Below are 16,478 nucleotides of genomic sequence, written 5' to 3'. Positions count from 1 at the left end.
TAAGAAATGTTTAAGACTTTGAGTAAGTGAAGGGAGTTGGAGGTAGAAAGGTGAGGTAACGTCGTGGCGGGCGGGATGCTGAAGTGGGGTTTGGAAGGGTCCGTTCAAGTGGAGGAGGATGAGGAGGAGGAGGGGGACAAAGGATGGAAGAGCACTAAATAAGTAATTTAGAAGAAAAGTGATCAAAGAGGTTAAATAGGACCTCGCAAAGCTGATAGCCTCTTATCCCCTGTAGTTTGATACTTAATGCGGTCTTGTCTAAGATCCGTGGTTGCTTCATGTCTGGGAGGACAAGCATGTCAACAATGGCGGGGTAGCTCAAGAGGAACCAATAGAGCAAAGCTGTAAAGCTGTTTAGTGGGTATCAGCTGCTATAGTTAGAGTTGTTACCGGTCATATTCAGAGCTGAAACACGTCTCAGATGTTGGCTTATGATACATGAACCAATCCGCCAACTCTTTCTTCCAGGACGTATTAGGCATCGCTTTAGGAAATATGCCATTTTCAATGGCTTGTTGAAACATGCAGTTAACTAAGAAATCCAATTCTTTATTCATGGGGCTTCATTATGCAGACAGACTTCTTCTATCGAAACGGGTATCTATGGTATAGTATATGAAGCATCAAGCATGATGTCAGTTCTAGTATACTCAGCCTCATTGCCATCTTTCATCCATCTTAAACTACTAATGACAACTCCTCCAAAAGAAGACCACATTTAACCAATAACATCTCTTCAAGCTTCACGGCGCTGGTTTTCCTCATCGTGCGACGTGAAAATGGCGGCGTTGTTATGCTCGCCACTTTGTCCACTCGAGCTTCCACGTCCACTTCGGTGCTCAACATGAGCCTTGTCATCCACTTCTTCGACAGCTATCAAAAGGTTTCCGTTGTTATCGTATCTTCTAGGCTCGATCTTGGCCTGCTTAACAACGCCGAGAGCGCCTTTCAACCCATGCTCCACCTTTTGGAAGATGGTATCCATTTCCTCCAAGGATCGATATGCTGTCTCTGGGAAGAAGAAGTAAACCGAGGGGACCATGATGGCGTTGATGACGGCGAATATGATGTACGTGTTGGATCCAATGTTCTCAAATGCTGGAGGAGTGATCATGACAACCAACCAGTTGAAGATCCAATTACTTGAAGTCGATAGAGCGTTGGCAGGAGCACGGATTCGCAGAGGTGTAATCTCAGCTGGGTATAGCCACGTCATTCCAAGCCAGCCAACAGCGAAGAATGAGTTAAAGACAAACAAGAACACGATGCCCACAATCTGACATGCCCTCGCGTCGCTAGAGCCTACACCGGCGAGGATAGCCATGGATGCACATTGCCCAGCTGCACCAAAGAGCATGAGCTTTCGTCGACCAACACGCTCTACTAGCCATATTGCAGGAAGAGAAGCCAAAAAGTATTCGGTACCATTCAGAGCAGCCATGAGAAGTGGCATATGTCCCGTCATGCCGAGTCCGGAGTAAATGGAAGCGGCATAGTAAGTGATTAGATTGATACCAGAAATCTGTTGTTACAAAATTAGCATAATTTGACCCAGCACTAAAGGACGCTCGCTGTCTTACCTGTTGGAACATTTGGTTGACAAAGGCGAGGATAGTACGGTGAAAGTTCTTGTTGTGGTTACGAGAGAACAAATCTGAGAAGGCGCCCTTGCTCATCTCTGTGGTAGTATCCTTCATAGCCCGGAACTCGTTGTCGACGTACTTGCTCTGAACATCCTGACCAGCGATGGCAGCAATGACTTCCTTGGCATCATCATCACGACCCTTAAGCACAAGCCAGCGGGGAGATTCGGGCAGGTTCATAACAAAGGCCATGATAATGAGACAGAAGACGATTTGAAAAGCCATTGGGAATCGCCAACAAGCAGAAGTGTCCTGCGCAAAGTACATGCCATAGTCGACCCAGTAGGAAATAGTGATACCAAGCGTGATCAGAGCACCTTCGATCATGACCAGTTTACCACGCTTATGAGCCGAGCAGGTTTCGGATTGCCACATGGGGACGGTAGAGGTGTTACCACCGTTGCCGAGGCCAGTAATGATTCGTCCGATGATGAAGTGTTCCAGAGAGTATGCAGAGGCCTGAAGAGCGGCGCCAATAACCATGATTGTAGTTCCAAGCATGATCATCTTTCTACGGCCAAGTTTGTTTCCGAGGAAGATGGTGATAATAGCGCCAAAGAAACAGCCCAGGTTGTAAGAAGATACAGCAATGCCTTGGTAGTTTGAGCGATCTTTTCGAACCGCTGCGGACACGCTAGGATCCTCGCTATGCATATCAGGGAACTGTTCCATGAACGGAGCCATTGTTAGAATACCGCCCATGACACCTTGGTCTGCAGCAATTGTTAGTTCAGGTTCAATGGAGAGCCCATATCCAACCTTTTGTTTTATTTGCAGGTGCCAAGGTCAATCTTACCGTAACCAAAGAGCAGGAAATCAGTTCCTGCGATAGCACTGATAGCATAGTTGAGGGACTGGCCTTGAAGGCCAAAGTACTTTTTGAACATGATGAAGGTGTGTCAAAGCAGAAAGCTGACACCCAAACTCTGCACCGAGAGACAAACGAATGAAGTTTATGCGGTAAACATGGGCAGTCAAGGAGGAGCCATTTGGGTTTATAAAGAAAACAGAGACCGAGGGTGTTCTCGTTTTGTACCGCAGAGTCATGTAGGACTTGCTAATGGGCCTCTCATGACATCTCCACCGAAGCTGGTCTCTCAGACGGACCTTGGTTACATCCATGGTCATCGGTCTTGGCTGTCTATGATGGACCCATCGGCCAAGGACAGGACCATACTGTGCATGCAGTAAGGTATGTACTGACTCTCTGTCTTCTGCACTTGTGAGGCTATGATCGGCATGTCCATGATCCCTGTACCAGGGTAAAAGTTGTAGAAAATCTCTAAGAGTGAACGGGTGTTATTGGTACCTTAACGCTTCTGAAGATCTGAACGAACAATAGATAGCCGGGAAAAGTTCCTCCTCAGCGAATGATTGCTTTCTGTGAAATTATCATGATTTACACAGTGTCATCCTCCACACTTGGATCGTGGAGAAGTGTAAACTCTGGCCCAGGGCCCAAATTAGGTGGAGAGTTGGGGAAGTAAACTAAACATCGGGGGGTCCTGGAGAAGGCTGGAGCGTGGGGAATACGACGTCATAGCATTCGGCATTCTTTAAGTGAGGGTTCTTCAGGGCATGATGTTCATTGACAGGATAAACTAGACTCTCAATGTTCCTGGATATAGAAGAAAGTAAGTTGTTGCTCCACACGTGATATGTGAATATTCGTGCACGATACTGTTCCTTCCCGTCTTGCCAATGTCTTGGAATAGTACTGGCATAGCCTATCTAGGTCTAGAACTGAGGCTCAACTTTACCGTCTCTTATTAGTTGTCAACATCAATCAAAAGATTCTATTATTATGAAAGCAACTCGTCGTTCAATTGTTCTCTTGTATGACTGGCAAAACACGACTTCTCTACACAGTATGATACAGTAATACCGTCAACTTGACCGGACTCTCGGACAGTCAAAAACGTACTATTACTACGCTTTAGTCCCTGTCGCTGTTGATGCCAAGATTCAACTTGCATTGAGTATCCGCTGTACTCTCAACTAACCAATCAACTATAGAAATTCACCTCTAAAAGATAAACCGTCAGACCGTTTTTGCAAAAGACCCTCTCAGCTTCCCCACGGCCGATCTCGTGGATGAAATCTTACATACTTATGTCGCTCAACCTCAACCCCAGGTTTCTATAAACCATGACCTTTTGACGTCACTGGGTTTTTAGCGGGCCTGATCAAGACAAAATTATCGTTGTGATACGGATAGAGAACCATAGTTTGTCCTGAGCGGATACATATGAGCTTATTTCGGGTTACCTACAAGGGTTAACCGGTATCCAGGCGGCCAGGCACAGCCTTCTTCTCCCTTTAACTAACTAGACCATGTTGATATTAACGCCTTTCATCGATCGATTCAACTGCAGATCGATGAAAAAAAATTATATGGAAATATGCTGGACGCCATCAAAGGAGAAATCCCACATGTGGCAGTATGTTGTCTTTAATGTTTTCTTTCGATCTTTGAGACTGTTTAATATGTCGTCAGGCCCCTTTGACTGGCCGTCAAGTCGGGGAATTTATGATCCATCTAACTAGGTACTTTTGGCAATCTTTGACTCGACGTAATTAAAAGTCGAGTATAACTTATAAGAGATGGCCACTGTACTATGCTATAACAAAGGCACACATATACTCGATGGCCAAAGTAAAGGTTCCGTGGAAACCAAGTAAGCCAACGTTAGATTCTTGAATTATACTGTTCTGGCGCTGATCCCAAGAGACCTACTGCAAATTCCTCAATGCAAGCCATCCGTCTCATAAACTCTCACCAGCTGGGCCATTCCTCTCTGAGCACAGCATGTAACGTCAACTCTCAAACATATACCCAGAACCCTGTGGTATCAGTGTTGGATCTTACCCATAGCAATCTTGGCATACAAACATGAAATGTTTTCCAGCAAAGTCACACTTTTCAAGATCGAAGAAACGGTCATCGATCTTGCTACCTACCACCTATGTATGCCGCCCTGTCCACAAACTCGCAAATCTTACCTATTTTTGTTTTGCCAAAGGTAGTGTCAAGCAGCTTCCCTGATGTTTGGGGAATAAAAAATGGAGACTCGTGGAGAAGACTTGTCAAGAACAAACCATTCAAAGACCGCAAGATACTCACTGCCTGCTAGCTATTGAGGGAATCGATGGCTCAGACCTTGGATGAACCATGAACCTGGTAATGCCATCAGGTAGCAGGGCAGGTGGGTCACAATAAAATAGAGACACCAAAGCCAGTTTACCACACTGAAAGAGCAATTACTGAAAGAATTGTCGATCACATCAGCGCTACTGCCACACCAGATAATTCTGTCAACCTGCTTTGGTGTCTCTATTTTATTGTGACCCACCTGCAGGGAAACGAAACTACCACGATGGGTAGGTGTATGAGATTAACTGCAAAGACAACCCAACTCTAACGTTAAATTACTCTACAAGTACTAAACTACCTAGTTATGTAATAGCAACCATAAACCTTACAATATTGAAAGCTCCAAGATCTTATGTCCAGTCTCCAAGATCATATGACATGAGGGCCCATCAAATCCCATATCTTACAGCCACTCAGTTCCCTGATCATTTAGTAACCGAGAGTTTGACCACACCACGCTCCATTCACCCTCGTCAGTCTGAACCATAAACAACCCTACGGCTTGACTTTGGCATTTCTTCCTCTGTGTACTCAACAGAGGACTCTGAGCTTGGCTGTTCTATCGTCAAGTGGAGCCGTTGGGATTCCAAATGACGGGATCGTCGTCGTGACCATGACCTAGGGTTTTGTCGCTCACTTTCCTGCCCAGCTAAACGACTTCCACCCTGAACAGCTACAGGAGTAGACTCCTCAGGTGCCCCGGAGGTATGAGGGAAGGACGGTACCATTGGTGAGGGTGTTTCTAGAGGCTCTTGCTCATCATTGCGTGGCTTCTGTGTCACCAATTCTTCCATCACGACGTCAATATCGTCATTTTCCATGACACCAGGCATATCCTCATCGGAATCTTCGTCGTCGGAAGTTTTACTTCGCGGCCTGCTCTGAGGGATGTCGCGAGGGTTGACTTTTGGCAGAGCCGTCGGGTCATCAACGATTCTACGACCAAACAGAGCTCCCAAGCGCTGACGCCAGGTAAAGGTAGGCGGCTCCACTGATGCAATTCCTATCAACTGTTAGAAGAAATCCCAAGCTAACATAACCCATAACTCACCTCTCTTAATGAAGTTCTCAACATATTTCTTCTGCAGGGGAGTACTGCCGAGGAGATATTGGGGTGGCCCAGGCGTGAAAGTGCGACGAGACTCTGCCACATCTCCATACGTCACAACAAAATCTTTCCCAAGTCCGGGAATGATTTGGGTCTCGTTTTCGTATGTGTCTATCCCTTCTGCTGAGGTAGGCGATAGCTCAGTATCTTCATCCACTTCTTCGTCTACTTCTCGTCTTGTCTGCTGTCTACTTGGAGTAACAGGAGGAGTTACAATAGTGGGTAAGAATGGCGGGTTCTCCCGAGTGCCCGCATGAAAGTTTCCTGATCTGATTCTCTCAGCTGTCGATTCGCTTTGAAGATGAAGTGGCCAGCGATTCATGTCCCAGTATCGTGGTGCTTTGACTTTTCGTCCAGGGTGTGCAAAAGACCATACCGGTTCATGGCGACGAGGTAGTTCAACCGTGAGGCCGTTCTCGTCAGTGTAACGGTCAATACGGCTTGGGAAAATCATGCTCTTGTTCTCGTATGCCTCACGAATGATTCCTTTTCGAATTTTCTCCCGGTTCACACGGTCTTCGGGCTGACCCTTGCTGAGGCTGCCCTGATCCCAGCTTGTGCTGTAAGCCTCTGGCTCAACCATCTTGATGATATCTTGGTATCCCGGTGTAACCCGCTTGCTATCGCCCCTCTTTGGGTTCTTATCTCTTTTGTTTGGTCGTACATTGGCATCGGAATCCCACAGTCTCACGACGAAATCCAAGAACTCGCGGTTTTGTTCTCGCTGATCCAAGGTGAGTTGTCGCTTGTATGTTTCCTGCTTGGCTCGGAGATCGCGGATAGTCCTTCCAAGGCGAAAGCAAAGGCGGGTATAGAATCTTTTGGTCTTTCGCATATCTTGCTTAAGCGTGTCATTGCCAATATCAGAAACAAGCTGTGCAAGATCTTCATAGTCGCGAAGATGTTCACTTCTGGGTAGTCCGAATAGGTAATCTCCAGGGTTATCTGACTCGGGGATACTGATAACCGTCGAGATTGTTTCGATCTCATCGTTTTCGTGACTGACCTCGGCATTCTCTGTGGGTTCCTGGCGGCTGACTGGGTCCCGGTCTTGTACGAATGCATCCAGGTCTTTGTCTGTACCGAGCCATCTGACAAGTTGCTCAGGGTGAAGATCAGCCTCAGCACGGAACACTGTTTGTCCATGTAATACGATGACTCCTTTCTTCTGAAGTTTAGAAGCTTCATTCCAAGCCTCATCTTCCGAAAATCTCCAACACTTTACTGGGCCATCACAATCCCGGTTGAGCTCTTTCATGAACTCGTCGAAGCCAAGCCTGTAGACGTTCGTCGTGCCTTCTCCATAGAACATGTTTTTGACTCTCTTTTCAAATAGTCCAGAACGATGACCGACATTGAAACCCTTATTTCTGGAGTCCACTGTCTTTTTGTTGATAGAATTCTGGCCCAGTAATCGCAAAAAGTCTTCCTCCTCGGGTCTGATGTGAGCCAAGTCTTGGGAACCAGGTACGACATCCTCTTCAGAGAACTCTAGGCCGGCATCTCCCCAGTGTTTTCCTGTCAGTCCATCATCCAGGCACTTAGCGACTTCTGTCAAGAAATCCCGCGGCGTTCGTTCTATCTGCAATAATAGACGATCCCGTAGGACTTCACACATTTTCAGGAGTGACACGGCCTTTTTCATTTCATGATCCAAATAGTCGTGAACGTAAGGTCCTTTGAAGTTCTTAGGAAGATCCATGATAGGCTCTTTGCGTTTTTGCCACAACTTGTGACCATGGCATTCTTTGATGGCGTGCTCATGCGCCCAGTCTCCCCAGTGCTGGTCTGCTCTCATGTACCACCTATGCGCTAGAGTGTAGCCAAAGGGGTCCCGAGATTCCTTCTGAGGGACCTCAGCAACCTGCATAGTAGGAATAATAATACCTGCATCTGGTTTTTCTGGAATCTTGGCTTGAGGTAGGATAAGTGTGCGGAAGATATTGCAGACGGCAAGGTTCTCGGCATTGTTCAGGGGGCTCAAGGTCTGTTGAAGAGCCGCACGTCGAGTTCCACGAAGCGTGGCAAACGCTTGAAGTGCCTCGAAGCCAAAGGTCTCTTTGTTGTACTCTGACTTGAAATCGGCTTCGGCTGCTTCGAGGCGCTTGCAGGTGTCCGACATGTTCGAGAAGACGCACTCTTCATAAATCTCATTCTCCAGATTCATCAGTCCCCGATCAGAAGAGACGGTTTCAAATGGAACCTTCCAAGTTTGAGGGGCATCGGCAGTGTAAAGTTTGATGTACTTCAAAAGTGCTTTCGAAGGCATCTTGTAATGAACATCAATGGCTGGACGGATTTTGTTGAGAAGCAGCTTCCTCTCGCCCAAGTCGTCACCATTTGCCCCGTCCGACATCTCGACAGAGTGATCTGTGCCGGGAATAGGCGGTAGCCTCTTACTTTGCTTCGGCCACGCGTTATCTAAATTGAGGTTCAGCTTGGGCATGCCGTAATGGTATTGCTCAAATATCCAATGCGTGTGAAGCATTTCAATGACCTCATGTAACTCAGCGCCCCATTCCTCGCCTTGCCAATTGTAAAGGAGGTACGAGAAATACTCAGTTAGTTCCGCGAACTTCTGGCTCCAGTCCAAGGTTCGGTCGATGTCCTCGTCAGCGAGAAAATTCCTGGCTCGATGAAGAAGAACTGCCGGTTGTTCGATCTTCCATCCCTTGTAAGGATAAAGATAAATGTCAGGTTTGGGAGGCTGCGTCAGGTTTTTGGGTCGAGTTGTTTTCTGGCTCTGTCTACTCCGCAGCTCTTCAATTCTGGATGTAGCCCCTTCTTGATTTCTTGGGCTTGTCCTGGTGCTGATGACAAAACCTGGTAGCACAGGTGTATTGACCGGAGCATTATTGCCTCCATCATTACCTGCGGTTTCATCTGACACAACGTTGATAGTAGGAACTCCGGACGAGCCGGGTTGAGCGCGTGTCTCGAGTTGAGTCCGATATACTGTCTGGCCCTTCCGGTCTTTCTTCTGGCGAGTTCGAGGCTTTGCAGTAATTGTTTTTGCTAACCTTACATTCGAAGGACCTAGCAAGTATCAATATCTGATCTGGTCACAACAAGGTAAGAAACATACGATCGGAATTGTCATCACCCGACATAGGCTCATCGCCGCGCCGAGCCTCCTTCTTCGCACGACGTCGGGATTTATCCGAGCGGTTGGACCGTCTCTTCGACGAGTCTTTTCTCTTACTGTCCTCAAGCTCTTGGGTAGATAGTTAGTACACAGTTTCTACAGGTAGGAATGACCATACCATCAAGACGTTCTTGGAGGTTCAGATGGGGATATCTACTACCAACCAATTCGACGGCTGCGTGCAAGAAGGCAGGCGATTCTTGCATTAATTCATCTAGCCTTTCTTCTAAAAGTAAGTGCCTGAGGGCAGCACCAAACTCGCGGAAATCCCGATTCTGCTGAAAGCGTATATAGGCTTGTTGTGCCTCAGATGGGAGGTCCTCAAATCCAAGGCTGAAGGATATCAATACTGTTTCTTGTAATTGTCAGCATATTTCTCTAACTAATTTTAACTATTCAACTCACCCAACACTTTCACAATTCTGTCAGAACGACGGCGGCTTCGTGTCCCGCCAGAAGCGGCTGGTGTAAACTCTGAGGTACCATAGCTCGGGTTCAATTCAGAAGATCGCAAGGTGTTATCATTGTCGATAGACTCCTCCATTGTGCAGTTCTCCCAGTTTTGCCAACAATAGGTGTCTAGTATCAGGGAAATGGGTACGTGGGTAAAAGCAGTTGTCAAGCGAAGTGTTCAGAGAAGTAGGAGAAGAAGGAGGAGGAGGAGGAGAACACAAGAATGATGGAATAGAAGGGGACAAATGTTGAAATGGAAGAGAAACTTGTGAGTAAACTCATTCATCTGGTTGGTCGCGGCTCAAAGACTTCTGCCTTCTGTCCCGACTAAACAAAGAAGTTCATTTAGGTACAAACCTCGAGCATGGACATCTTCCAGGTTCTCGCTCACAATAAGTACAACAAAGGGGTCGGCCATCCCGCTCCGCATTGAGCACAGAGCTCTTATCTTTTGAATGGGCCAAAAATACACTTACCACAAAGTGAAAGAAACCAAGCCATAATCACGTTCCAAATCTCAATGAAGGGCGGGGTTGGCAATCCAATGTTTCTTTGTTCACCAACAAAACGCCACCATTCATGATGGTGGTATTGCCTACTGGCTGATAGGACAAAGAATGCAAGGAACAACATTGTTGATCCAAGGCCCATCTATTATGTGAGACTTCAGGTAGAAATTGACTGAAGGAATCAAGTACAATCTGCTCGTTCAACATTCATCTGGGGACAGCAGAGGTCATCATAACCATGGAGGGCAAGCGCAGAGCAGACACCGGAAAAAACGCAGAAAATCTTGATTCTTGGCGACAAACCACAAGCGATGAGCCTCGTACTCTCGCGCCAGGCTGGCGTCCCGGGCGTGATCCAGCCAATATAGAAATCAACCTTGGACCCAGACGAAGCCAGAGGCTTCGGGCAATGCAAGACGAGCCCTCTGAAGATGCACCTCCTCAAACAGACGAGGGACCAACTCGGTCCACTTCGGCGGATGAAGCGAATCTATCAGGAGAACAACGGGCAACAACGCCCAGTTCCTTCAAGATAGCTTCCCAGACATCATCTGGTATTCATGCGATCACTAATAGGGAGCGGCGGCCAGTCCCTCCTGATTGGGAACCACCACTGGTAATCGGTGCATCACTCGGTACGAACCTCAGTCGCCTGGAAAACGCAGAGCGGTCTTTACTACAGTGGGAAGCCATTATCGCCAATACCCGCGAAAAGCAGCCACTGGCAGACCTGTCGGGCCTTGAAAACCAACGAGACAAGGCAAGACGAGAATTTGAACAAATGGAAGAGTCAGACGATAACTTGATGCCTTTGTAAGTTATCTCGATTAGTCGCAGAAGGATGGACTGACTTTTTTTTTAGTAACGAGCTCGAATCTACCAAACGGCATCGTATCCGAAAACGAATAGACCTTCTCACAGCATCACTCGAGCGTGGTGAGTGTCCAACTGGTGACACGAACATCCGTGCCGCAATAAAAGCTTATCAAGCCGGGCAAATCAAGTGTTGGGACAGGTGGACTCTCATTTATGCTGGACAGCTAGCAGATTTCTGTCCCTCATATGAGTCTTTCACCCTAGATCGAGAAGAGAGACTCGACCGGTATCATAGTCAGTACGGCGAAGGCTGGCTGTGGTATGAGCCCCCCCTCGCTCCAAGAGGGAACCACCAGACTGAACAACTTATGGCTGCCACTTGGGCGCAGCCTTCTGATGACTCGGGATTATTGACAGGATACAAGCCCTACAACTGGGAAATATCTATGGGTTTTAAACGCGTAAAGGGCTTCCATAGCCGCTTCACCCAAAGGCTGGGCAAACCTGGCCGTTCAAAGAATGGAAAGGTCTTGTTGTATCAGACGAAACTCAGAGAGATTGGGTCGAACGAGAGGGGCCCCTGTTTTGTCGAGGATGACAACGATGATGCAGCACCTCGTGTGTGCTTCAAGATGTTGCTTGACAGTGGGGCCACTCATCCCTCTCTGCATGATACTGATCTGAAGTATATCGGTATCGACCGAAGGACATACCCAGCACAGACGCACATCTCTGTTTCTACTGCCGAAAGTTCAACTGCAGTGGCCAGAGTTTACGAGATGCGCGTCGACGTCTGCCGGCACAATGGAGAGTCACTCGTGGGAGACGACCCCGTCTTCCCCAATGAACGTCGGGAGCTGGGCGGTATCGCACCGGTCATGGTCCTGGTCGAATCCACGTCAGATGAGAGTGAGCCGCTGTCAGAGTGGTATGAAGAGGCTCTGAAGAATGGCAACGACGTGTCGGAAGAAGCAATGGCACAGCGGTACAAAGGGTCCCAGGAATCACGGCTATCAGGTATGCTCCCGTTTCAGGTTTGTTACTTTGCTGGAGCTCCTGGGCAATCGCTTTTTTGGTTTGGTGAGGACCGGCGAGACGTTCTTGGGGCAGACCGTATGCCAGGACAGCAACGGTGGGAGCGACATTTAAAGCCCAAAGGCGTGCAACGTCCGAAAGAAGTTTCCGACTTGAATCGCCCGACAGTCGTCTTTGATCACCAAAAGGATGGGCTGAAACTTCTCGATACGGATTTTGCAGCAGACTCAATGGCCAGCGTCTTGATTATTGATGATGCAGCGGGCAAAAGACGAGTGTTGATGAAGACGGGAAAAGATCCAGAAGAAACTGTGCTTCAGAAGACTCCTAAAAGAAAGATTCGACCTAACTCGTCGACGGATACACCAACACAGAGAAAAAGAACGAAGAAGTGATCGTCAAACAGAAGATTAGATTGCATTGGGAGTGGGTTTGTGTCTTGGTAGAATAGCACGAGGATTAGATAGATGATTTAGTAGTCAAGTCAGTAGGAAAATATCAGTGTATAGGTACTCCCTGGGCAGTCTCCGAATGAATTATCAGTCTTTCGGGATAGGTAGGCGCAACAGGGTCCAGCCACAAGTGGCTACCTGCCGATCCAGATCTACGACAACGGGGATAACGATGCTTGTTCCCGGTAGCCACGATCTGAATGGGAAAGTCAATGCTTGGCAGGAACTGAAGCACTTAATTTTTACATCAATTCCGAGCCTTTTTAATCCAAGTTTAGTGAAAGGTCATCCTTTGTGAAATAATGAGTATCTCGGCAAGATAGATACATATGGGGATTATAAGACACCCATACGTAAGTAGCGAAAACAGGGCTGTTAGGTAGGTACCTGGTTACACGCGAGGCAATGAATGACCGATCACATGGATCTGAGGATCCAATGATATTTGATGACTGCATAATAAGTTGGTGCCCCAGCAACCACGGTGCAGCTCGAGAGGAACAGGAGCCAGTATTGGCTAATGATTAACCTTATTTATCGTAGGTACCAAGAAATCGAGTACCATTTGTAAAGAAAAGAACGAATACTCCGTTTTCGGTCTACTAATAGCAATATTTTTTTGGTCTAGTAATTACTACCTACCTATTGACTGTAGTCAGCCTCAGGGCTTTCAAAGCTGCCTTACCACACACACATGAGATGGGATTTCGGAAACGCTCTGATTTGATAGAAGCACTTTTGGATGCTGACAGGACCCTGATCCTAGCTTAGTAGTAGTAGTAGTGATTACACCACACTGCAAAAATTGTTAAGGGTTTGATCAATGATGCAAGTCCATACTCCTTTGTAGTATTGCAAACGATAAAAAAAACATACATATTGTTGACCCATTTACATGATCCCATCTTGCTTTACTATAGGTCTCGTTTAAGTGAGCGTTGCATTGCAATCCTCCACAGCTTCAGCTTCTCTTCCCTTCCCTTCCATTACCTGCATAAACTCCACTCTGCACTCCACGTTAGAGTGAGCCTCCATCCCTTCCTTCCATTCGGCCCCCATCTACGTACTTACTCTTGTCTGCTCTTTTCTTTTGGGCCAGTCCAGCTTCTCATCCATCTGTTCTCCAGCTACCTACATGCGAGATCCTTTGCACTTTTAATTAACCGATCTGCTCCTTCCGGCTGTTTGGCCAGACTCAATCTGTGCCTATCGTAACCCCTCTTTCATTTCGGACGTCATCATGGTCATCGTTTCGCCATTCTCGACAGCACAACATCTTTGAATCTTGACTCTCCAACGCATCGCATTTATTCATGCATATTTTGCGCACTCGAATTATTGACCAAAACACTGTCACTGGCCCCCACTGTCTTGGCAACGTCGACGCACTGCTCCAAAAACAACCCGTACGCTGGGAATAGTGCAGCTGCAGGGCAACTAGAGTAATACGGATAACCGTGCTTTAGTGGGAGTTGGAGCCTAGGACAGGGCCTAACACGAACACCCGCCGCCGTATTTCGCTGCTCTGGGCTCGTCCTCATACCTAAGCTTTCCCCCATCATAGCCACCTACACTGCACCCGATTGCAATACACTGCTGTCAACAACGCTTGGATTCATGAACACCACTACATCGCCCATTTCTCGACATTTGTGTGCAATTCTGGCATCAAAAACGCTCTACGAACCCCGGCTCTGGCGTAGCCCGACGCTTTCGTCGCCTTTGGGGCTCAGCCAGCCGCCCCCTCCGTTGCCGCTCCCACTTCATCGCCGTCATCTCCCCCACTCGACACAATTGCTCTAGGTACCGACTGCACTGTACCTCAATCAGAACGCTCGGCTCTATAGTACTCTGCAAAACAAAAGCGCAATCATGGCAGCTCCTGCGAGTGTGAGGGTCTCGGGGCCCCCAAATAGTAGCTTTCTCGTGGGCTATCCTGGTATTTCAGCGACTCTGGTGCGTCAATCTCAGCTCTTCTTTGCTTACGCCTCACTTACCTTGAGTGCGCCCAACTCCATTATGCTGACATTACGGGTTTCTATAGCCGCGCATCGAAGGGAAAGTCGAAATACGCCCTGGCCAGGGCTTTTCAATGCCTGTGCCCGTCTCTCTCGTTCGAATATGTCTACAGCGCCGAGAAACGATACATCCTGATGCCGACAGCATTGCGAAACGACATTTAGGCGCTCCTCGCCGCGAAACGACGGACCTGGTCGGCAAAGAGCAGCTTCTTTTTCGGTGTTCTTCTGGGAAAGAGGCCGAGAGAATTATCGCTATGGATTTGCCCTTCGTTCTCTTTATACCTTATGGCCGTGGTGGCGAGGAGTCAAATCGACGGATTCCTCCTGCGTCCCTTCAGCTACCTAGTCGAACCGCCGAAACATACTACGAGCTCGTCGTCACGGTTCAACAAGGTCACAGCAATCAGTACAAATATACTTTCCCGATACCGTTACAACGCTACGATACCCTTTCAACATTCGGTATGTACAACAAGCCCGAATCCAAGCTTGTCACCAACGACAATATCGTACACCTCGGCATCAACCTACCACGATGGAGCTACGGGCCTAGCGACCCTATTACAGTATATATCAAATTATCACCCAACCTTGACTGGCTAAGTAAAGCCAAGCGCGTGACAATCGACAAGATCACTTTGACTGTTGAGGAGGAAATCACGTATAATCCCGAAGGTGATGAGCCCTCAAAGAAGATCAACAAGATCTCAAGACAAGTGCAAGTGGTCAAGACGAAAATGCCAGAGGCCGGATACGCTACCAACGTTGGACTGGTGTTCCCTTCTAAAGATTTACGGGATCCGGATGGCGTTGTCAAGCGAGGCAAACCTCAATTCCCCCTTTATGAAGTTACGTCTTTTACTACGACTTCGACGCTCTACAAAATCGAATTCTACTTGGTCATCAAGGTACGACTCACACCATCGCTGCATGTCATTTGCGCTAACGTCTCCAGGTTAATCTAAGTGGTGCTCGAGATGTCACGATACGCCAGCCAATTGTTATTTGTCCACTCGATCAACAAGCCTGTAAGGAGGAAATGGATGCCATTGAACAAGCCGCAAAAGACGCCTCCCATGTTGACCCCAACAACCCAATGCTCCCGGCACCGACTGTTATCCTCGCTAACGACCGTGATTCGCTACGAGCATTAGGGCTCTGTATGGTGGGAGGGCAGAAGAAACCATTCATTGAGTGATGAGCAGAAAGATCAAGATATGGTTTCCAAGCAACTTTTTATCATCATTACGCCGCGCCCATTTTGCGGTAACACGATGCTCGCAGCGTCAACGTGCTGCTCCCGGAGCCGCGTCGGGAGAAACTCCCATACCAGGATAGAGCGTGAGAGTACTCCGGAATACGATTTGGTCACACTGTGAAGGTGCATGGGCCTGAAGAGAACGGAACTGAATTGCTCGAAGTTACCCCTCTAGTTGAAGTATACCCAGGGGTGTTTGCATTTTGGGAGACGGCGAAGACAGGATAGCGCTTTTGTAATAACGGGCATAGTTCACGGCGTTCCAGGGGACTTAGGTACAGGAAGGGGCACAGGCAGTAGGCAAGTGCACGATCGATATGTTCAACATGTAATATTGTGATGAAATAAAGAAATATATTGATGAGCTATTGATCAATTTCTTAGGTATTGTTGGAATTCTTTATAGCTCTGCGCAGCAGTAATTTCTAGCCTTCTGGGAGAATGTCTGCGTAGACAAAACCCAGGAACCATCTATCTATGAAGAAGCCAATCTCAGATGTTAAACATAAACCTACATGGTAAGTAAGGTAGGTCAAAAAGTATTTAAAAAGATGAATTGAATCGCTTTATGCTAACTGGAGGGTTCGAACCTCCGCGGTTTCCCACTGCGGGTTTGGTTTCTGATGAGAACCTAAACACAGCGCCTTAACCACTCGGCCAAGTTAGCGATGTTGATTCGTTGTTATAGATATCTACCCAATTTCTATATAGATAGATATGGAATTAGCGGGGTAAGAAGTATCAAGCTCAAAGCTTCACAGGCAGCTTGAAGAAAATTATCTTTCAACATCAATTCTCGTCAATCGCCTCAGAATATGCCCAGTTGTCCCGGCTGCCGTACAGAATAAATCAAGCCGATAGCACAATCTGTATTCAGCAAAAAT

The 16,478-nt window shown here is 47.5% G+C and overlaps 4 protein-coding genes and 1 non-coding gene across 5 annotated transcripts; 2 read left to right on the top strand and 3 right to left on the bottom strand.

Annotated features, from left to right (window-relative positions):
• Positions 1–736: 736 nt before the first annotated feature.
• On the bottom strand, positions 737–2,530 carry FPOAC1_001596 (uncharacterized protein; the record flags this gene model as incomplete). Its single annotated transcript, XM_044846196.1, has 3 exons — positions 737–1,522; positions 1,581–2,356; positions 2,440–2,530. 3 exons carry the CDS (start codon positions 2,528–2,530, stop codon positions 737–739), a joined length of 1,653 nt encoding a protein of 550 aa, XP_044712112.1.
• Positions 2,531–5,270: 2,740 nt separating this feature from the next.
• On the bottom strand, positions 5,271–9,594 carry FPOAC1_001595 (uncharacterized protein; the record flags this gene model as incomplete). The annotated part of the gene is made up of 5 exons (XM_044846195.1): positions 5,271–5,800; positions 5,849–8,941; positions 8,991–9,119; positions 9,169–9,405; positions 9,456–9,594. 5 exons carry the CDS (start codon positions 9,592–9,594, stop codon positions 5,271–5,273), a joined length of 4,128 nt encoding a protein of 1,375 aa, XP_044712111.1.
• Positions 9,595–10,250: 656 nt separating this feature from the next.
• On the top strand, positions 10,251–12,258 carry FPOAC1_001594 (uncharacterized protein; the record flags this gene model as incomplete). The annotated part of the gene is made up of 2 exons (XM_044846194.1): positions 10,251–10,825; positions 10,875–12,258. The coding sequence occupies 2 exons, from the start codon at positions 10,251–10,253 to the stop codon at positions 12,256–12,258; spliced, it is 1,959 nt and encodes a 652-aa protein (XP_044712110.1).
• Positions 12,259–14,187: 1,929 nt separating this feature from the next.
• Positions 14,188–15,534, top strand: FPOAC1_001593 (uncharacterized protein; the record flags this gene model as incomplete). The annotated part of the gene is made up of 3 exons (XM_044846193.1): positions 14,188–14,271; positions 14,360–15,244; positions 15,292–15,534. 3 exons carry the CDS (start codon positions 14,188–14,190, stop codon positions 15,532–15,534), a joined length of 1,212 nt encoding a protein of 403 aa, XP_044712109.1.
• Positions 15,535–16,163: 629 nt separating this feature from the next.
• Positions 16,164–16,261, bottom strand: FPOAC1_001592. The gene has a single exon. It is a non-coding gene; the product is annotated as a tRNA-Leu (tRNA).
• Between the last annotated feature and the right edge of the window lie 217 nt (positions 16,262–16,478).

This window comes from Fusarium poae, chromosome 1 (assembly GCF_019609905.1).
Source record: "Fusarium poae strain DAOMC 252244 chromosome 1, whole genome shotgun sequence".
Lineage (NCBI taxonomy): Eukaryota > Fungi > Ascomycota > Sordariomycetes > Hypocreales > Nectriaceae > Fusarium > Fusarium poae.
The sequence above is the reverse complement of the archived record's forward strand: the minus strand, read 5'-3'. Positions and strand labels throughout refer to the sequence as shown.